This window comes from Zeugodacus cucurbitae, chromosome 2 (assembly GCF_028554725.1).
Source record: "Zeugodacus cucurbitae isolate PBARC_wt_2022May chromosome 2, idZeuCucr1.2, whole genome shotgun sequence".
NCBI classification, from domain to species: domain Eukaryota; kingdom Metazoa; phylum Arthropoda; class Insecta; order Diptera; family Tephritidae; genus Zeugodacus; species Zeugodacus cucurbitae.
In genome coordinates this window covers 80,020,518-80,043,982 of record NC_071667.1, presented here as the reverse complement: position 1 = coordinate 80,043,982, position 23,465 = coordinate 80,020,518, and the positions used below count along the sequence as shown (strand labels likewise).

Here is a 23,465-nt window from a genome sequence, read left to right as displayed (position 1 = left end):
TATTACTGGATATAAATCTTGATAACTTATCAATGTTTTTTTAATTTATCAAGTTCATAGAACATTTGGTTTAATCTAACGTTATCACATATTAATAATATATACAAATTTTAGTTTTAGTACTAAAGATTGACTGATTCCGATATAATATAGTAGATGAAAATACATTCTAACTTGGTTGAGTCAATTATTAGCTTCATGCTAACCAACTATTGTGGGACCCATATTTTTCTTGAATGCAACTTCAAGGCGTATAAGAATGTAACTAGCTCCCAAATCTAGCCATCTATATAAGTACATACTGATATTTTTGTAATTCATCGAAACTTTTCTAGCTTTTGCATCCCCGTATTCTCCGCTTAAACTAATTAAACTTAACTTTCTCTTAATTGCTACTTACAGAATACTCCATATTAATTTAAATTTCTTATCACAAGGGAACGAAAATCTGTAAAGTCTCTTATCTTACGCGCAACCGTACGCCATGAATAATTTGACTTCTGCATCGTCACTGACATTAACTGTCATTTCATTTCTGATTTAATTAATGTTGCTCATACGCCCCATGTGGCTGCGACGAATGTAAATTTTTAATACACTTAATTGCGCAACGGTTTTTTGTTTTTCGTTTTTTGCGACGCAGAAGAAAATAAAGAACGTTTCCCCGGTGAGGCATACTCATTAAAAGTGAAAAACTGAAAATACTTAAACGCTCAGTTGCTTTGTGGCAGCGTGGCGCAGCGCCAGCCACTCAGCGCCTTTGATCTGCTCAATTGCCGCCCACACATTGCTGTCTTCATATATGTATGTGTGGTTGTATTTTAAATCACAGCGCCGACAACAACGTAACTGTTAACGAATTGTTGGCTCAAACATGCAGACATATATGCATACTTACACGCATGAACAGCACACATTAAACCAATATACTTTGTAAATGCAAACAATGCGTTTTATATCGCATGCGAGCAACACACACACTGAAATATATATATATATGTAGTAAGGGCGAAATTTTCATAAACCACTTGAGGCCGAAGCCAAAAAAGAAATTAAAAGCAGCGAAAACAAAAACAAAAAAAAATAAAAGAAAATGAACCGTTATAACAGTGGAGTGAAGCCAGAAGAGTGCGGAAAATTCAAAAATGCAAATTAAACGAAGAAAAGATGACGCTACGAAAATATTTGTGAAAATTGCATATGAAAGCGAAGCCGCTGCCGCCAAGGCCGACGAACTGTGCCATCGACATATCCCCGGAGCCGTACAACAAGCCACACAAGAGCAGTCAAGTGGCTGAATGTCGCTCACGGTGGCATATTTGGGACAAACATACTTACTTGTATATGTAAGTGGATAGATTGTTGTTGGTTGTTGGCTGGTTGTTGATGTTGCCTTGTTTGCGACAAAGCTCAGCATTTACAGGCAATTTAAATATTGATATTGCGCGAAAATTCATACTCACCTACGTCCATACATCCATATATGGTTTGTATGTGCCGCTTGACTGACTACTTGCCTATCATCAGCGCGGCCGATGCAGCAGCGCATACAAGCGGTGTAAAACACTTGCTTTTTAGTGGTGTAGGCGTAAGTGTTTCAACGCGCAAAATGGATTTTTCGTTAATTTTTTTGGTTGTCTTTTTTGGGGAATACGACTTTTTATATACCCTCCATGAAATTGATGATATTTACGAATTTTGTAGGTTAAAGTTGACAATGAGATTCTGAAAGTTTTTTACTATCGTATAATTCTTTCGATGTCATTTTCTCTGTGTTTGTCACTTATTTATATTTTAATACTTTTGAATTTTGTGAACTACTGATAACTAAGAACCACGAACAAATATATTTAAACAAGTGATTTCCAGCCTTTAACTAATTTGACCGGTCTTACGATTTCCCTTAACTTATTAAGATCTATTTATAGTATTTTTTAATTCATCGGACATTCATAGAAAAAATATTCAGTTCAAAAGTCAACCAATAATACGGCAGATTCAATGACATAAATTCGCATTCAAAAAATTTTATTGAAAACTGAATATCGCAATTTCAAATACAGTTACAATCCGCACTAATTGGATAAGTTCAGTTTTGTTATAATATATAATACTGACTGTCATTAAATTTGCCAACATGAAAAACGGTCATTATTATTTCTACAAAATCTTGAACCCGTTTTTTTTATAACCTAGTGGCGTTCGGTATGGATATTCCAGTTTTTTTGAAGCAATTTAGCGAAACTTTTTCTCCAAGAGATTCACCATTAAAGATCACTCCGCAAAAAGCATTAACTGTTTTTATACTCTCGCAACAAAAGTTGCTAAAGAGAGTATTATAGTTTTGTCCACATAACGGTTGTTTGTAAGTCCTAAAACCAAACGAGTTAGATATAAGGTTATATATACCAAAGTGATCAGGGTGACGAGTAAAGTTCAAATCCGGATGTCTGTCTGCCCGTCCGTCTGTCCGTCCGTACAAGCCGTAACTTGAGTAAATTGATTTTAGATATCTTTATGAAACTTGGAACACGTGTTCCTTGGCACCATAAGAAGGTTAAGTTCGAAGATGGGCGAAATCGGCCATTTGCCACGCCCACAAAATAGCGAAAACCAAAAACACATAAAGTGTCATAACTAAGCCATAATTGAAGTTATGAAAGTAAAATTTGGTACAAAGGATCACACTAGGAAGGGGCATATTTGGATGTAACTTTTTTGGGGAAATGGGCGTGGCCCCGCCCCCAAATCGGTTATTTGTATATAACTCGCAAACCAATAAAGCTATATAAACCAAACTTTCTGAAGTCGGTTCTCTTACGTACCCCACCACACACCATGAAAATAGTTGAAATCGGATAATAACCACGCCCACCTCCCATGCAAAGGTTCGGTTGAAAATTGCTAAAAGTGGGTTAACTCACTAACGGAACTAAACGAAAAACTTCAGAAATACTAAATTTTACAGAAATAATAGCAGAAGGAAGCTGCACTCAGATTTTTTTACAAAATAAAAATGGGCGTGGCATCGGCTACTTATGGGTCAAAAAACAAATCTCAAGAATTACTAGACAGATTTCAATGAAATTCGGTATATAATATTTTCTTGACACCCTGATAACACGAATAAAAAATGGGAGAAATCGGTTCACAACCATGCCTACTTCCTATATAATACAATTTTGAATTCCATCTGATTTGTTCATACATGTCTGATTTGTTATACATAAGGAACCAATGAAGATAGCGGAATAAAGCTTTACACAAATAGTGCATATCATCTCTGGCTTCACTTGTGAAAAAATTGTCGAAAACGAACCATAACTTTTCAAGGCCCCAGAAATCGAATATGTTGAACTCAGCGCCTAAGGGTAAATTTGAACCGAAAATATGGGTAAATCTCTCAGATAGTTTAATGTAATTCAGAGGAAAGTGTTTTCTTCTAATAGTGTGTCTCAGTTTGTTAAAATCGGGTAATAACTTTCCCTAGCTCCCATATATCTAATTATAGGTTTTTTAAAAATACGGTGGCCTTTATTCCGCATATATGTATTGGTTAATATGTGAGATATCTTAGCAAAATTAAGTGAGTGTATAGTCTTGGATATAGTGTATCTTGCTGGTGAAATTGAATGAAATCGGTTCAGGAATTATCTCAGCCCTCATATACTATATGTAACGATTTTCGTTATTCTATTAAACTTTATACAAAATATAAATTTATTTTTTTTTAAATACATATTTATCGCAATAAAAATTACAAATAAAATATAAACGTAACTTAAATAGTAATAGTTTTACAGCATCATCTCCCTGTCATGTACGGTATATAACCCCTTTTGCAATCGCTTACAGTGTTGCCCTTACTTGCATTGTTTTCCGCTTCATATTTTCCTCTCGATTTAATTTCATTGGCAAGCATATAAAATTTAAACGTTTACTTTTAATTAAATTTTTGGCATGAATTGGTAATTAAATTTTATGTGCAACCTTTGCGCAGGCGACAAGTGAAAGTACTATTATTGCTTACAACCAACGGTATCAGCTTGGTAAATCAGCTTGGTAACGGTAAATAAATGCGAGTATGTGCTGCAATGACGTCGACAAATTTTCATTAAAGAGTGTGTTCGATTGTGTGTATCTGTGTGGAGTCAAAATTCGAAAGTACTAACGCAAAATTTTGGTGTTTATTTTTGATTTTAGTGTCGGCAGTTAAACAGTAAACAGTTAAAATACAACAGTAACAACAAATATACTTACATATGTGTGTAATTAAATATATGTATAAATAATATATTTATATTATTATCTCAAAGGCTTTCTGCCACCATGTTTACTTATAAGTGAGCATTGAGTTTTCAAAAATAGATTTCCCAGAGTGTCTTACACACAGATTCAGTGCCAGACTCTTGGTTTTATTGTATTTTATGTTTTAAAATGTTTATAAATAGAATGAAGATGTTAGCTAGCGTCAGTTGTGTAACATAATAATTACTTTTGTTGCCTTTAGCTTACTGCGAAGGCTTTGGAAGGTGAAGCTCATTCTATATTCCTTAGGAATATATTTCTTTTAATTTCTTAGAAGACTTTAAAAGTATACTCTGTTCTCCAAAGTAAGTTTTTTTCATTTTAGTTGTTTCATCGATTTTTTAAAGGTGGTGCTAATCGATCACTTTTTGAAGTCTTATTATCGATATTATCAATTTGTCGGCTCTGAAATCGGAAATTTCAATCGGCACAAATCCGGGAGTGTACTGAAATCATATTGGAAAAATAAGTTAATGTTTTTCCCAAATACTGCTTTGGAGGTGTGACATCGTTTAGCTAAATATGGACCAAATCGGACTTCAAAAATTATAAAGGCCCCATGTAGCGAACTTGCGGACCTCAGCAGTGCCTATGGATATTTTGTTTACCGAATGTACTATTAAATATCTTAAGAAAATAAAGACAAATTTTCTTAATATAATGTGCCTCTGAACCAAAAATGGGTAAAATCGGTTATCTCTATCTCCCATATACTTAATTTTCAAACTTCCGCTCAGCTGTATACCGTATACATTATTATTAGGAGAGTCATCTCAGCAAAGTTAAGTGAGGGTATAATCTTGGTCCCCATATACTACAGTGGAACTTCTCTAACTCGAATCACCATAATCCACAAAAAAACTTCGAGTTATAGAATTTTCATTAAACATACAATTTTTCAAAAAGCTGTAAAATAAGATTTATACACTGTTTTGTTTATTTACTTCGCAACAATTTTGATAGACATACGTTAAAATATGTTTTCTGTAATTTTGTTGGTTGCAGTTTGCTATTGTTTTGCTCTTGACGTCTATATCCCATGCCTTTGTTAGATGATTTATGCAATCCATACGTGTAATATTATATTTTTTGTTTGCCTCCATACAATATAGAGGGACACTTTTAAAATTCTGCCTCGATAGTAAAATTTTAAATTATGTATTATGTCCTGACCAAAAAGTTCGATTTATTGAAGGAAAGTTGTATGAAAGTTGCACTCTATTGCCTCTTCAAGAGTTCGAGTTATGGAGAACTTCAAGTTATAGAAATTCGAGTTAGGGAAGGAAATTTGTATGAAATTTGGCTTCTAAATACTATTGCCAATTCAAGTGTTCGAGTTATGGAAGTTCCACTGTATATATATTGAATTTTATTAATCTAGTTATGTTTACAAATAAGTTATTGAGTTTAAACTCCTCATATCCTCAAAATATCCAATATTGTGTTGAAATTGGTATTGACCTTAGTCTTGTCTTTATACCCATATTTTCATAAAATTTCACCAATATCTTCCTTTGAGCCTTGCGATCGTATAAAATGTTTGGTTTTGTCCTTCCTTACTTGAGTATTTGTCTATGATGAATTGAACGAAGTTCTGACATTCTCTTTATATATAACATCTTACCTTTCTATGGCGAGCATGAGATACTGTTTGTCATCAGATTCATGGCTAGCTTCATAAATAGTTTACTGGAGACTTAACGAATAGTAGGTGTTGAAAATGCAAGAAAAACTTTTTCAAAGTTCCCACCAATGTATTTAGTGACGCAATTCTTAAAACGATACATTAAAGCACTAACACTCTCTGTAATTCACACATACATATATACAAAATTCATATGTGATTTCATAAGTGCCTCCGAAAATGCCTATATGTACATGTGTGAGCCATAAAAACAATGGTCCCGTGAGCTTTCTGTAAATCAGTTAAGTTTCGAGGCCAGCAACTGGGTCACTTTCGCTGCGGTTTATTTTCGACCTAATTATACAACGAATTATCCAGCATATTTGCTGATATTAACCTCGCTACGCCACTGTCTACAACCGTTGTTGACTTTTGGTCCTTCATTTAACACTCACACACACACATTGTAACCCGCACACATACATAGCATACTTACACATACACACACGGACAACCGTATGTGGTGTATATGAGCAAGCTGTTTGTCTGGCGATTTTTCGCCATCGTTTGTTGTGGTAATGGCTGTGCAAATCGTTATTATTAACCGTTATTGTTGTTGTTGCTGTTGTTACTGATAACTATTTTCGGTCTCTTGCCATTACGTTATTCTACATTTAACGTTTATACATCGATTTTCGACGTTGAATTGTGTTTATATGTCTGCTATTGTTTTTGTTACTGCTGCTGCTCTGTTTCCCATCTATTGTTGTAGTTGTGGTTGTTGCAATATAAATCGCAACTAAACCTCCAAACAAATTGTTTGCCACTCGTAAATGTTACAAACAAAATACATTAACTAAACAAACAGGCGAGTGTGTGTGTACCGTTAACTTGCATACATATCTACACACATGCATTTGCACTTAAACACATACATACATACATACAGACATATCTACTTATATGTACATGTAGTTCATTTTCGGCTGCATTAAATTAATGATCTGGCTCATTTGGGCGAAGGTGATAAAGTAAATGGCTGCTTGCCTAAAGGGTTCGCCAGGGATTAAGTGCCGGGCACATCGAAATACACACACACACTCACTCATACACATAAATGCTTTTAAATTACTGCTAGTTTCCTATTTCGCTTTTAGTTGTGCGTTATACTCGTATGTATCTACCTTCGGGCTCATTTAAGCTGGTCTGGTTTTCGCTGCAAGTATTTAGGTTAATAGCAAAAATCTCGACTGCTCTGTTTATCTGCTCCAACCAGTCGATATTAGGCTATTTGTTGTTGTTTTTGTAGAGATGCTAATACAGTTGTTCGAAATTGATTTGCTGTTGATATTCGTGCAAATGATTTGCGATAATTTCTTCATAGTTTCAGGTGATAAAATGTATGTATTGGAAGTTATAGCGTGAGCTTTCGAAAGCTCATTTAAATTGACAAATCGAAACCACTCATTGTCAGTTTTCTTAGAAACACAATAAATATACAAATTTATTTGGTTTAGAAATAAAACAATCTGAAGAAGAATCGATGTGTATCATCTAAGTGTTATAAATTAAATATGTATGCTTAGTATATCTGCAGTTTATATTTTTGGTTTCAACCAACAAATTGTGTTTGAAAACCTCTCAAAGTTTTTGATTTTCTTTTTAAAGCTATATAAAATTTGATTTTGATTTGATTAACTTGAGCAATGTGTGCTACTTAAAGAATTTACACCAGCAAATATTTATTAAAAACTCTCAAAAGCTTCGAAGGGATAAAAAGCTCTAAAAGCTTTTGAGCTTCGTATTAAATTTATATTAAATTTGATGTGGATTTTATTATCTTGTTTAAAGTATGATACTTAAATGGTTTCAACGAGCAGATTGTGTTTGAAAAGCTTTCAAAGTTGTTGATCTTTTTAAATCTAAATAAAATATTATTAGCTTCTTCAATGTGTGCTACTTAAAGAGTTTCTTGAAAAACTCTCAAAAGCTTTGAATGAATCAAAAGCTCGCAAATCTATTGAGTCTCATTTTAAATGCATATTAAAGAGGAAAAATTATCATTGTGAGATATTTCGGATTTATTTCTCTTATGCCAACTACTTAAGCTCAGAATCGGAAGATTTTAAACTTAACGGAATCTTACTTTTAGATTTTCCAATTAATTTCTGTAGTTCAGCTAACTCGGCAAATAGTGTTTGATAAGCTCTCAAAAGCTTTAAAGAAATCAAAAGCTCTCAAAGCTTTTAATCTTCGTTTGAAATCTATATTAAAGAGCAAAAAATATTCAATGGATTTATTTATTTATGTCAGCTACTCAAGATTCGGAAGCTTCGAACTCCAACTTAACGGATTTCCTCTTTAATTTTTTCTACTTCTTTTTGAAGTTCACCTAACACGTTTGAATTGAGTTTGAAGCGAATTAAGCGTTTTTAAATTTTTAGCATTTTTCTACGCGAGCTTTTATAAGCTTTCGTTTCCAGTGAGTCCAATTTCCAAATAATGTTCGAGAATAACCTTTGAGACTGTATAATAAAAATTCTGATATTTTTTAAAGAAAATCTATCTCTCTTTATACAAATGATAAGAAAAAGCTTTGCAGACTGCTAATTATTGCTTAAAAAGCTTTACATATTTATTTAATTTAAAATATTTTTCAGTTTAATCAATAAGAATCCCCCTTCGCTTATAAGTGTTAAATAATGTTGATTAACAGTGATGACATGCACTGATGCTTCGGCAACGCACTGACACTGCTGACCACTACGCTGACGCATGTCGAGATTTCTATCCAATTATTAGGTCAGCACTAAAATTAACACAAAAAGCGCACACACACTTACAGAGACATACTCATACATATGTGTATTAACTAGATACGCCGAGCAGCAGCTGCTAGGCGTCCGTTGTCACATGTGGTTAGATTTCAGTGGACCGGCTATAGCCGAGGATATACTTAGCTGTAGCTAGAAATGCTTGTGTGGCCTGAAGCCACAAAGTGCACAAACGCAAATAGCGGTATTAAAATACATATATACGAGAGAATAGTAAATATATAAGCATGTGTGGGTGGTTGGGCAAATAAACCCAAGGCTTTGTTTTGTGTTTGTATTTGTTGACATCAGTGTTCGATTTATATATTGATATGTATGTCTCTATGAAGGTGTGCCGCCGAGTGTGAGGCTGCGGTGAGTGCGAGTGCTTACTGACTGCTTAATGAATGCGTTGTTCATTTGTTTGCGCTTCGTTGGAAGCCGTTGAGCTGCCTTGAGCCATCGATATTGATAGAAGTCGCTATGTGTTTGCAACAACTAATGTACGATGATGATATTAAGGTGGTCCTTAAATGTTTTTACAACGAATTTGACCAGGAGTGTATATTCGTAAGCGCCATCAAGTTTGTATTCGAAACATTTTACCTCATAATTATCTAGTGTGAGGGTGAGGTTGGCATAATATTAATTATTAATGACCTCCCTAATATATTTTATACAAAATCTTATGATATAGAGTACGATTGTTCCCGAATAGATCTTGTCTCCTATCATGTGTATTTCTGACAAGAACTAAAGTTATTATCGGACTCGTCTCCAGTTTATTTGATTTGTCGGCAATATATCTTCACGATGATTGAAAAATTTTCTCCTTAAGCCTTTAGAAATGTTTTCTTTTTCAACCATTTTAGGACTGGATTGGCCGATATTGTTTTGTGTTTTTAGGCTCTGATACTACAGAAATGATTAAAATAATTTTTTTTTTATCTGAAAGTTCCATATTTTCAGTATTATAAACGCCTTCATCTTCCAACAACCCTCATCTCATGCACGGTTCTCATTAATGCAAAACATGTCACGCACTAGTATTAACAGTGTTATGGCTGCAACTATCAGTTCACAGGCACCTTTATATGTATATGCCTATATGGTATATATATATGTTTAAGCCTAATTGTGGTTGGTTGATGCACTGATGCACTGCGAAAAGTGTCCTTCCCAGAGGCTGTTTAATTAGGCCGAGTGCGAGTGGATTTCTGTGTTTGTTAGCTAGTTGGATGGTGTTAACAAATATAAATTTAGTTATGTGCGTAAAGTTAGCCCGAAACTAGGCTATGTGTGGGCAAAAACAGGCAGCTGATTATTTCGTTGGCAAATTTGTGCCACTCGCCTGCCTCGATTAACATCACCCAACAAGTGAGAGAGAGTGTATGTACATATGTTGCAGAAAGCTCTTTGTTCTGAAACGATTTGGGTAATTCAACGGTGTTACGCATAAAATTATATTAATTTTGTACTTTGATAATAATGTAAAGGGTGATACATTTCGAGGTGCCCTACTTCAAAAAAATATATATATATCATTCGATAGAACATTCTTAGAAAATTTTTAAAGATTATGTCTTAGATGGTCCATCCATTGAGTGCAATTTTCGATGACTTGCCCGAGCTTATCGATTGGTAACTGGCGAATGACACGCGTGATATTTTGCTCCAAGGCCTAAATCGAAGCGGTATTGTGCGCATAGATATTAGACTTTACATGTAACCACAGAAAAATGTCTAACGGTGTGATATTACACGATCGCCAATCGAGCGGCCCAAAAAGTGAAATTATCTACTCACCGAAGTGTTCTCTCAATAAATCCATTGATTGATGCGGTGTGTAGGTAGTGGCGCCGTCTTGTGGAAACAAATGTCGCCGTGGTCACGAGCTTCAATTTCAGGCATCAAAGGGTCGGTTATCATGGTGCGATAACTATTGAAAAAAGTACCTCTACTTGGATCACCCTTTATATACATATTTATACATTTGACAGCTCAAGTTGGTCGTTTACGCCATTGTCTTTGAGAATCACTATCATGAAGCTTGGAACGTCTTGACTAATATCGCAATTGCGTCAATATTTAACGAAGAAAATACATACAGCCCAAAAATAACCAGTTTTAAATATCATCACGTCAGCGCCACCTAGTAGTTGGATCATGCAACTTTTAGAAATTCAAAATTCAAACGGCGCTCACATTCTTACACACTTCGTATTAAAAGTTGACGCAATATATCAGTTTACTCGTCGCCGGTTTTAAAACACTTAACCGGCAGACCATGAAAACCATTTTCCCTCTACCATAAATAAGCTACATACATAAGAACGCAGTAGTATTTAGAAAAGAAAAAAACATTTACTTTGGCTTGCCGCAATACGGCAACCACAAACAGCTTACAACAAGCGCGCCACAATTTGTTGGCTGATAGTCAGCCGTTCAGAAAAGAGCGCGCAAAAGCAAAAAGAAACGGGAATGTCTAAAAAATTACCAAAAAAAAGTTGCTTAAAATAACTCAACTTCCGCTTCCGTGATTGGCAACGATAATAGTGGCCTTTAACTGTGGCCCTTTAGACTCATTTTGCTTTTTTATTTTTTTATGAGCATAGAACACAGGCAAATACTCAATTTGTATACTTTTTCTGTTTTTCTTGTCTTGCTTGTTTTTTGTATCTTCTTCTTCTTTTTTTTGAATTGTTAATAGCGATGGCATTGCAGTTAAATGGAGTTGGAAATATACTTCCTGCTGGCTGTTCTCTACTTGAGCACACAGCACGAGTACACTCCTAACCTCGTTCGCTTGACGAAATGCGCCAAAGCCAAATAGAGAGACAAGCGAGAAAGTCGAGTAGCGTAAGAACTCAAGCGAAATTCATAACTTGCAGTTAAAGTTAATTGCAAACAATTCGCGTGCATAACGCGCCAAGTGCCTAAAAAATGTATATACATATATTATATATTCGTCAAAGTAATATTTTAGAAGGTTATATACTCATATTTGGCGCATGCAACAGTTCGGTTCAAAGGAGCGCGCTCACAAGTACGAGTGATTGGCAAGTGAGCGCGCATTTTGTTGCTTGAAACTCACTCGCCAAAGTGCTTGCCGCTTCGAGTGCTTGTAACGGTATTAGTTGCAAGGCAAGTCTATGGTACAAGCATGGCGTAAGTACCATCGTCCTTTCGTGCTCGCTGCTTCGTAAAAAGTAACTGTGACTTGCTTGCCTGGTTGCTGCTGCTGCCGCTTGAAAATGTTTTCCTTTGTGCGCGAAATGGGTTTTGGCAGCGTTACAAATGTCGTTCGGCAACAAAAACCGGCAATTTCCGCAGGATGTACGACGCTGTGATATACGTACAAACTGCCGCAATGCACAAATACGCCGCAAAACAATTGCATTTATGTGCGATAAACGTTCACATTTCTCAACTCGATATCCATTTATGAGCTGTCAGCATGCGTGGACGCCGCAACTGGTGTGGTGAGGGGGGTCCTCTTGAGAAATGCAGAAAGTCGTTGCAGTCGTGGTACCGGAAGATTGAATATTAAAGTTCGCGAACATTCTCGGGAGTAGTATTTTATTTTGTTCCAACACTATTTTAGCGAATGCTAGCAGCAGAAGCTGCTTGGAAGAGGATGAGGTAGAATGTTCCCAACATTTCCTTTTGGAAGGCCCCGCCTTGGTGAGATCTAGGCAAAAGTTCCTTGAAACGCCCTCGAATTAGCAGATATAGACGTAAAAACCTCTACAGACTTGTGATAGGTTCTAGGCGCTTTGTGAGGGGTTGAATTTTATTTAACAAGAAACATGGTACACAATTTATTAAACTGAAAGAATTTAGATTTTCCCGCAAAAGTAAAAATTCTGAGACTTAAATAATCTCGTAAAATTTTAATTTTCACTAAGCGGAGTCACAACACTTTTATTGTTTTGAGCGTTTCGTACCAATCTTGTCGAACGAGCGATTCGTTAGAATTACGGCGAGTTTGTTGAGTTCGCTGATCAGTTAGCTGGGGTTTAGGTATCCGCTAAGTATCCTAGTGAATTTCACAACCGTTAAATGGCTATGCAGATAAAATGGCGATGGTAAATGTTCTTATTATAAATGTTCTATCTTCTGTTTCTAGCCTGGATTATTTTTATATTAGGTTGGCAAATATCTCCCTTCCGCCTCCGCCGCCTAACACCGTAAAAAGTGTTACAATGATCGGATTTAGTTCAAATATGCGCCGTTTAGTTCGATAATCTGTTTCCATCTAGACAGCAACTTCATAATACCTCCCTCGTAGAAGCCCCCCTCCTTATTTGCGAATAACTCGGACAGCAACTTTTCACAAGCCTCTTTTGAGTTCAGCTTTACAACACCAAGGGCGTTCGCTATGGACAGGAACAGGTGGTAATCACTTGGCGCTATGTCCAGGCTATATGGTGGATGCGATAAAACCTCCCATCGGAGCTCCCGTAGCTTCTGACGAGTCATCAATGAAGTGTGTGGTCTGACGTTGCCCTGGTGGAACACTACACCCTTCCTGATGACCAATTCTGGACGCTTCCGGTCGATCGCCTGCTTCACGCGGTCGATTTTTCGCAGTAGATGATAGAATTAAGCGTCGGCCATATGGGAGCAGCTCATTGTGGATGGTTCCCTTCCAATCCCACCAAATATACAGCAAAACCTTCCTGACCGTCAATCCCGGCTTGGCCACTGTTTGGGACGATTCTCCGGCCTTCGACAACGACAGTTTTCGCTTGATATTGTCGTATATATTCAAATTTTTCGTCGCCAATCACTATCCGCTTCAAAAATGGGTCGAGTTCGTTTCGTTTCAGCAGCATATCGCAGGCGTTGATTCTGTCCAGAAGGTTTTGTTGCGTTAAATCATGCGGCACCCAAACATGAAGTTTTTTTGTGTATCCAGCCTTCTGCAGATAGTTTAAAATGGTTTGGTGTCTAACTCCTATCTCCTGGGCGATGTCATGAGATGTCACACGCCGGTCTAACTTCATGTTTTCCATGATTTGATCGGTATTCTTCGGTCTTCCGCCGGCTGGCTTATCCATGATGTCGTTTTCACCCGCTCTGAATCGAAACCATTCCTACTAACTGCGAAATTCAAAAGACTAAATGGCGGGAGGGAGATATTTGTCAACCTAATATTATGCGTTGTAGATTTCAAATTAGAAAAACTACATTGCCAAAGTCATGAGATGAAATGGTCGGCCTCAGTTCTTTTCTTTGAAATTTCAAATACTATCTTACTACATTTCATTCCATTGTTTTGCTATTTCTTCACTAACAATAAAAATTGTAAAAGCTAAACGATCTCAACCCTGAAGTTATATGGTAATGATATGATCATTTCACATTCTTTCCATTTAGACAACAACCGTCGGGCATTCTGTGAACATTGGACTTCTGGGCGTATTTTCCGTTTGCATCATTTCGTGCTGATGGCACATGAAATAAACAATGCTTAATGTTGCAGCTATTCAACGCCAAACGCACGAAAATGCACCAAAGTTTCCAAGTAGGAGTTTGCTACAGCCCTCACACCTCGTTGTTAAACCCCTTGTAAGGACAACACCAAAGCTTAGGCTGAGTTTCGCACCATTTTCCTCACCCTTTAGCCCGTGTGCACTTACCACCTACAATTTAAAATTTGCAATTTCATTTCTATTCAAACGGTAACTGTTGTTGGTCTAATGCAACTTCGCAGCCACTTCCTCTCTACGGTACGCAGCTAGGCGGGCGCTCCACTCCGCTCTATTGGCGCTCGAAATTAGCGATTCAATGAAATGGCGCTTTAAATAGCTGCAAACTTTTTAATGCGTTGCCTACGTGCAACACTCCCACGAACAATGCGCTGGGCCGCCGTGGGCGCCTATCTCACGCGCGCCGTGGTGTGCTAGACCCTCGTGCGCTCGCAGCACGTCAGTCCGCGTTGCACACTTGTTTTATGGTATTTGCTTTTGGCAATTGTTGCCGCTGCGTCGGTTGGTGTTGCACCGCCGCCGCCGCCATTGTTGGCGCATTTTATTGCTGTTTTTGTTGCAAAGTTTCGTAGCAATAATTTTTGGCAAAATTCTTGTTGTTTGTTCAATGGCGCGTCTGGTCCGGCGCTCTCAGGACTTTCCCCCCACTCGCTTGTTGCAGTCGTTGCAGCCGTTGACCTTTATCTGCTCTTGGAAATGTTGTTTGTTAACGGCATACTTTTTGTTATTGTTGTTGCATCGTTGAATTCCTGCATTGCTGCCTGCTTATGCATTGCAATCGCAATAGTTCCATGGAAGTTTGCACTTACCGTTATGCGGGCGTGCGCTTGCGAAAAAACATTTACGTTTCACGGTTAGTTAGGCGCGTGGTCCTTGACGCTGACGTCATCGTTATTGTTGGACTTTTACGTTTCATTAATTTCTTCGTAAAGTTGCTGTTGCTTTAATTTTCAACTAAGTTTGCGCATAAATTGCGAATTTGGAAATATTTAGAAGTTGCTCGCAGCTAAATTATGCGGAAACTTCAAGTGTTTTTCAATAAACATCAATTTCGATGCCATAATTTGGAAACTCTCGCATTAGTAGTGAAATCTCTTAACTCTCAGTAACTTTTGGTGGCTGTTCGGCTGTACTTATTGCACTAAGTACTGTTACAAATTTTAAATTCATAAATTAAAGTGATTAGCAACAGAGCTTTTAGGTATGAAACAGCATCATTCTTGAAAATTCTTTAAAATTAAAAACTTTCGGAGAGCTTTAAGCTCGGAAATCGCTTCAATTGATTACTAAAAAATTCTCAAAATTAGGTAAGAATCTGATAAATGCAAGTAAATTAAATCTAAATTAAGTTAAATATATTGAATATTGGTGGAAGTAATTTCTTGTATGAGTGTGGGTGTGTTAAGTTTAAGGTGATCTTGGATAAGAACTTATGGAGTCTATAATATTCGACAATTATCTCCGATTTCATATATATATTATATCATATTTCATATTTATCAACGTAAATATTAAATTTTTAGATATATGGTTACTTTGTATATTATAAAAATGTCATAAATACCTGTAGAAATGTCGAATGGAAAAAAACGTCCAGATCGAGACAATGACATTAAAAAGTTTGGTTTTATACCTGGTTTGGCTTGATTAAAATGAAAGTCTCATTTGTTCGTCTTATACCAGAAGACCGCGTTGGAGTCTTTCTGTAGAGCTAAGAAACAAATCTCTCGGGTATATGCTTAGCTCAATTATTTTACGCCTCGTAGCCTTTTCACACTGCCAAATTAATTGAATACATTAAGATTATAATTGAGATATCAGTTTTTGTCCTTCGCACTACCGGCTCCACGATTTTATTTTTGCTGTTCCGCAGAAATTGAAAAGTTTCAAGGACTGATTGCTATTCATCAGTAACTATAACCAAATTTCTAGTATGGACCCGTGTAGTTGTATTCCAGTTTCAACTCGATTTGTGTTCGAATTAAAATAAATATAGTAAAATGAGATTTATTTTCGACCTAAATCAATGCTTCAATCGAGCAAAGACAGGTTAATTGAATAATTAACTCCTGAGTGAAAATGTTATTAATGCTCAACTACTTAATTTGCTGTCGATAATATAGTGTTAGGCATTTTTGGTAAGATGGTTAATTTTCAAATCGTTTAAAATACAATTAAAAATTAATATAGATTTTTATTTTGTATGGTAAATCGATCTTATTAAGCGTTTTAATAGAGGAGAGGCCGGTTAATTGATCAATTAGCTCCTGTGTAAAAAGGCTATTACAACTTACATGTCGATTTAGTTCCCAAAGGACTGTCTCTCATAGTCTCTGGTTGATTTTTTTAACTTCTTTAATAGTATGTTTATATAGGAAAATAATCTCGTTCTAAGCTCGTTCAATAATCTAACCGTTTACATATAGCCAAATGAGATTATCAATTGTCAAACCTTTCGTATTTGTTGTTGTATTACACATCTTTCTCTCGCTGTTGGCCATTTTTGTTTACATTTTTATTTGACATTTCTCCTCTTGTTCGCAAAATTATCGATAAAACTAGGAATAACACCGAAAATCTAGTTGTATAAAACGAGATAATTTTATAATCTCGAATTATCAAGAGAGGAATTTTGTATGAGAAATCTCGTTTCTTAATTACAGATTATCGAGTGAAGCTCGTAAATGGAGATAATCTCGTTATATGTAAACATAGTATAGGACAGAGTGATTTTGGAATGCAATTCTCTGCCGTTTTATTTGTTCATCTATTAAAGTCGTTGAAGAATACAGTTTTGCTGCCACTGGAAATCATCCATGTATGTTTTCCGCTTGAGACTGTCAGCTTGAAGACTATACTGTTGGTAATGCAGTGAGCCACATTTAAAGACAGCTTCCTGTACTTCGTGTTCACCTGGCATTAAACGAAAATAGTGAGTTTCTAGTAATTCCTTTTCTAGTCAGAATTTGGTCAGGATTCAAGCTACTTCAATTCAAATAAGAAAACGTCTCTCTAATTTCTTCTTTTAAAATATGTATTTTTATTTTAAATTTTATTCGCATTATTTCATACCTAAATATACATACATCTAGCAATATATATATATATATATAGCGTAAATTTAGTCCAAATATATGATCTGCCTATGAGTGAGTGAGTGCGTGTGTCTGAATGTGTATGACATTGATTAACACAAACATCTTTACATATATATACATACATATATATGCATGTGTATTGTTGTGTACGAGTATATATTTTGTTGTTTTAATTCTTATGTACTTATGTGTATAATGCTTAATACAAATTGATACGAGCGACAGACAGAATAAACACTCACATAAGAGATTGTTTGCTTTGTTGTAACTGTATTTATATGTAGTTGGTATGATGACATAAAATTTGGTTTGCATATATCTACATATGCATGTATTTGGTATGTACTATACTATATATAGTGTTGAATATACACATATATTTATTTGTGGAGAACTTGGTTTGAAAACTAAAGTAGTCTTGTCACTTTAAGTTTGAAATAATTTTTTTGAAGTTTTGTTATGTTTGTTGTTGTTGTTTGCTAAATATTTAAATTCTTTTAATTAATGCCTGTTGACACAAATATATTTTTGTTGTTGTTGTTGGAATGCGTAAAAAAAATAAATTCATATTGTATTACTGCAACTTGAGTGTATTTGTTTGCATGTTTGCTTGTATTTATAACTGTAGTTTTGCTTTTTTTAATTGCATTTTATCTGTTGTTGGCGCAAAGAATTTTATTTTTTTCTGCTTTTTCAATATTTTCATTTTTATTTTATAGCTTACAATACATACATACTTATATACATATACATATATGTACGGCAATGCACAGTTATTAGCTTAAACACTTATATAATTTGTTGTTGCTTATATAATTTAATTTTATTCAAGTTTTATATATTTTTTTTAATTTTTGTTGTTTTACTCATATTTATGTAGAAGGCATTTGTTTGGGTATATATGTACTCCTCTAAAGCTAAATATATATTTATATTTATGTTATATATATAATTATATTTATTTTAAATTATATTAATTTTTGTTCAATTTTTTTTGTTTTGTTTTTGTTTTTATTTTTCATTTTATATATATTTATTTATTTTGAAAAATCTACTAAGTACATACTTATCGTTTAGCCGAATTTAAGTTCACATCTATGCTATATACTTATGCAGACAATACATACATACATACACATATTACTGTAATTTATTACATGCATGTATGCGTGTTTACTGTTACTTAATGCTAGTTTTTGGAATTATCATATTGCATTTTTTTGTGAAATGTGAAAATGTGTATTTGTGTTGTTGTTGTGTATATGTGTATGTGTGCCTACAAAGTAACTGCTAATCATTTACTTACATACATACATCTGCTTCAGCTATTTGAATGTGGTTAAATAATGTGCTATATCAAGTGTATATACATATATAACGGTAAACAAATATTCGAGAAATTCTCTTAAAGCGAATAAGTTCAAAAACAATATACTTTTCTATAGTCCGAGTTTATTTATATTAAATAACAGAGATTCGTAAAAAATCAACTAACGAAATGATTGTCTAAATTTTAAAACGAGATTTCTAGCTTTTCTGCTTCAAAAATGAGAATTCTTGCTTTTCTACGAACGAGATTCTCTTTATCGAAAATGAGATTTTTTGTTTTGTCTTCATCAAAATGAGATTTCTTACTTTTCTGCTTCAAGAATGAGATTTTGCTTTTTCTTCTTCAAAATGAGATTTGAAGCTTTTCTGATACAAAAATTCAATATCTTGCTTTCACTTCTTCTAAATGAGATTTCTAGTTTTTCCCCTTCAAAAATTAAATTTCTAGCTTTTCTTCTTCGAAAATGAGTAATGTGAAAATTAAAAAAAAAAATATTGAGCTTAACACATTGAGCATCTTTATACAGCTTAACCCTAATGTGCTGCATACTTTTTAGCGTGGAATTTTTAGAGTTTAGCATTTAATGTTACATATACGTTACTTGCTTAGCTATATATAGATTTATTGGCTAACTTGTTACATGCTTAATGCTAGCGAGAGTATAAAAATATGTTTGTTTGTGAGATTTCATTTTTTACAAGTCATAAACAACTTAAATATATAAAAATTAATTAATTTAAAATAAGTTTAAAAAAGTTTTAAAAAATTTTGAATTTCAGTTGCTGCGAAACGCACGTTTTCTTAATAAAAATTCGAAATTTTCATTTAATTGTAGTCAATACAATTGCTAAATTGCATAATTCAATAAATGCCCAAAGGTATGCTACATAATTTCAAGTGCGTGCAATAAAAGAAGTAAAGGAAACTTAAGTGAACACATTTTGAGCAAAAAGTTAAATAACGGTTTTCAAGTATTAAATAAACGCGCACACGCCTTTCATTCCGCCTCATTTACATCTCTGCGTGTGTTGTTGTAGCCTACTTTTAGTTGTTGCAACCAGCAAGCCTTGTTCTACCAAATTTCCATTTTGTTTTTTTCAATCAAAATTAACTTAGAACGTGTTGACGGCTCAGGTTCATCGAAACAAGAAATCGTCATCGAATTGAAACACTTCCGCCTTCTCCCTGTTCTATACATCACTCTGCTTGGCATTCGTATTGATGATGAAAGCGCCGTTAATATGTCCATTTTGTGTCTTGCCATTCATGTGATAGTTGGGTGTTATGCCATTGGACAACTTGCCATTGGGTATAATGATCGCGGTTTGTGGTGTGCCACCGTTCAAGTGGGCGATGAGTGGATTTTTCGCCGCCATGGCTGGTGGTGTGGTGGGTGAGGGTGTTACCGGTGATGGTTTGATGAGTTCGAGCTTATCATCGACTGAACTCTTCATAGCGGTCTTCTCCAAACCGCCAGTCGGCTTACGGCTCGGGTGCGGCATGGCATAGCGCAATTTATCCCAGAAGTATGGATCGCCCCATTTCAGATAGGTGTTGGTTTTGAGGTATGCCTGCAGTTCGCTATCCAAATTTTCGATATTCTCAATGTCACTGTAAATGATCACAATCAAACGATTACGTTTCTCATTGAGCGCCGACTGATGTGCCGCACGGAATTCCATACGCGCCCACACGGATTCGATGAAATTTTGTGATAACACCACAATCGTGCGTCTGGACTCATCCACCGAGCGTATAATCTGATCGGGTATGCAGCCACCAACAATGAAATCACGCACGTGCACGCACAGCTTGAATGGTATCGGACCGTGCTCCAACTCGGGCACGAGATAGTCGGCAATAAAGGCTTCATCTTTATGTGAGTAGGAGACGAACGCATCGTACTTCTTGTCCTTGTCCAACTCCTCCTCAGTAACGAACCACAGACACCAGTTATGCGCATAGAGGAAAACTTTAATCTCCTGATTGTATTTGTAGTAGAGCGCCACGCAGATGCCGATCAGTAGACCCAGCACTGCAATGCTGGTGCCCATAGCGATGACGAAACCCATTTCTGTGGGACAGATATCGGCGACGGATATGTCCTTGAACCATTGCACCGTCTGCGGTTTGGCTGGATCTGCTGCACAACGCATCTGCGTGAAGTCACGCATCTTCAGCTTCTGCAACACGGTGGCGCTTTGTGTGAACTCAAGCAGTGGCTTCGTCTCGCAATCGCAGAGCCACGCATTGTGGGAGAGTAAAACTCCCTCCAACGTGCTGCTGCTATTCAGGTAATCCAGCACGCTCGCATTTAGACGCTGCAGCATATTGTGGCGCAGATCCAAGTGTTGTAGGCCCAACGGCAAGTTGTTGGCATCGATGGCACGCAGTTGATTGCCGGCGGCATGCAGTTGCTTCACATCTGCGTAACCGGTGGTGGTGCTTAGCGGCAATCTCATCAAATTGTTATTCTCCACAAACAACACGATGCCTTTGAGTAGTGGTTCGTGCGGCAGTGTGGGCAAACGTGTCAGATTGCCATTGGAGCAATTCACCAGCAGCATCGCATCATGCGGACGTACCCAACACTCGCAGCCGCGCGGACAACGCTTTTCGCTGGAGGCGCTGTCATCCAGTGGACACACCAACTCCATGTAACTCAGTTCCGGCATATGCTTACCCTGCAATGCGGTCGGTCCTTCACACTGCAAATTCGATGTCAATAACTCAATTTTATTTTCGAACTTGTCTTTGAACTCGTCGAAGATGAATTTCAAGAAGGGCAACATCAGACAGTCACAGTACAGCGGGTTGTCATTGAGGTCTATGCGCACTAGTCGGTTACCGAAAGGAACATCCATGATTTGGATGGTATTGAAGTTGATTTCGTGTATGAGATTATGCGTGAGATTCACTTCCACCGGATGTTTGCTGAGGAACTGCAGATCTTGTGCATGGAATATGGTGATGTTGTTGTAGCTGAGGTCGAGTTTCTGCAGTTCGAGCAGTTGTGTCTTCCAGTCGTTGAAGATGTACATGATGGAATTGTTGCGCAAATTAAGTTGTTGCAGTTGGTAGAGGAATTGGAATGGTGAATTTGCATCGAACTCGGAATTGGTGTATTCGCTGGGTTCAAGTATGGCCGCATGCGCTTCGGCGAGATCGATTTGATTGTTCTCCAAATTTAGGAACTTCAATTTGGCTGTGTCGCGGAAGGCATAAATGTTGATCGTTAGCAAATTATTGTTGTCCAACAGCAGTAGCTCGAGATTGACCAGTGTATTGAAAAGCTCGCTAAAACGGAAAGATATAAAGTTGATATTTATAAGTATAAAGTAAGCGCAATATGTTGCTATGTATGCCTATTAACAGCTGTGTTGCTTACCCTGAGATTTCGCGTAGCTGATTGTGTGATAGTCTAAGTTCCACTAACTTCTTCGTGTGCTGGAAGAGACCATCCGGCAGTGTTTGCAGCCGATTATGCGACAGATCCAAATCGTACAATTCATGTTGATCGCGGAATAGTTGCGCGGGTAGTGTGGTCAACATGTTCTCCTTCAATGTGAGATTCGCCAGCTTGTTTGAGTTTTCGAACAGATCTTCGGGCACACTCTCCAGTTCGCAAGATAAACGCACATCCCGCAAGTGCGGCAAGTTGGCAAACAGTTTTGATGGCAGCGCAATGAGCGCGACACGATTGTTGATCAAACGGAATTCTGTGAGATTCTTATTATTGGCGAAAAGTCCAAATGGCAATTCGCGGAAATGATTTGCATTTATATAGAGACTACCCAACATGGTTAGCGTTTGAAAGACATCCGGCGCAAATGTCTCAATATTATTCGCGCTCAAATCGATGTCGGTGAGTGAAGTGGCATCCTCGAATACATCTCTAGTCAGATTACGCAATTGATTGCCCCACAAATTGAGATGCACCAGCTTTTGTTGATTCTTGAAGATGCCGCGCGGTAACGTCTTCAAATTATTGTGACCCAACTCGAGGAACGTCAGATTCTTGAGTGGTTCAAATAGTTTCTCCGTCAAATTGACATTATTCGAACGCAAATCCAACCAATTCAAACTCGTCAAATCGGCAAACAAATCCTCCGGCATATGTGTCAAGCTATTCGAACTGAAGCGTAGGTGTGCCAAATTCTTCAAATCACTAAGATGATGACGCGTCAAATTCGCGCCCAACTCCCCACTCTCGAACATCAGATAATTCACCTTCGTTATACCCAAGTGTTCAAAGAGGCGAGCTATGGGATCGTGTCCAGGCAGCGGACAGTGACGGATCTGTACGATTTTGCTATCGCCAATCGACATGCTCGGCAACAAATTGTATTCGCGTGCATCCACACGATCGCACTCGATCTGCACATGTTCGCCCGGATTGATTTGCAAGGTGAATTTGTGATTGAAGTCCATGGGCGGGCATTGTATCTCGTAGCGTGAGGGCATCGTCGAGCACTGACAATGCGAGTTGGCGCCCAAGTCGCGACAGTCTTTCTGTGAGAACGCGGCTTCGATGGCGGTCGGCGCTTGACAAACGGCGATCAATAAGGCGAGTGCGAACACATAGCATTGCTGGGTGGTGGTAAAGCGTTGGAGACACCCGCTTGCGGCGGGCGTTATGTGTTGTGCCATTTTAACGGCTTTTGTGCTTGTTATTTTTGGTATGTTGCTTGTTTTTATTGCGTTTATGCGCCTGGAAAAGAGAGCGAAAGTGTATCAGTTAGCAATTTTTATTTTCATATTTATTTTATTTTTTTATTATTTAAAAATATTATTAGC

The 23,465-nt window shown here is 36.7% G+C and overlaps 2 protein-coding genes across 6 annotated transcripts in view; one reads left to right on the top strand and one right to left on the bottom strand.

Annotated features, from left to right (window-relative positions):
• The window catches only part of LOC105220698 (cation-independent mannose-6-phosphate receptor), a 114,314-nt gene that overhangs the window by 55,465 nt on the left and 35,384 nt on the right, over nucleotides 1-23,465 (top strand). The gene's annotated exons all lie outside the window — the stretch shown is intronic.
• The window catches only part of Tl_13 (protein toll), a 28,874-nt gene continuing 22,660 nt past the window's right edge, over nucleotides 17,252-23,465 (bottom strand). For both annotated transcript variants that reach the window (XM_054229806.1, XM_054229799.1), the window contains exons 2-3: nucleotides 22,057-23,379; nucleotides 17,252-21,965 (exon numbers count right to left, since the gene is read on the bottom strand). In XM_054229806.1, coding sequence (XP_054085781.1) covers nucleotides 19,859-21,965; nucleotides 22,057-23,318 — 3,369 coding nt within the window. In that variant the 5' untranslated portion in view covers nucleotides 23,319-23,379 and the 3' untranslated portion in view covers nucleotides 17,252-19,858. The remainder of the gene's footprint in view (nucleotides 21,966-22,056; nucleotides 23,380-23,465) is intronic.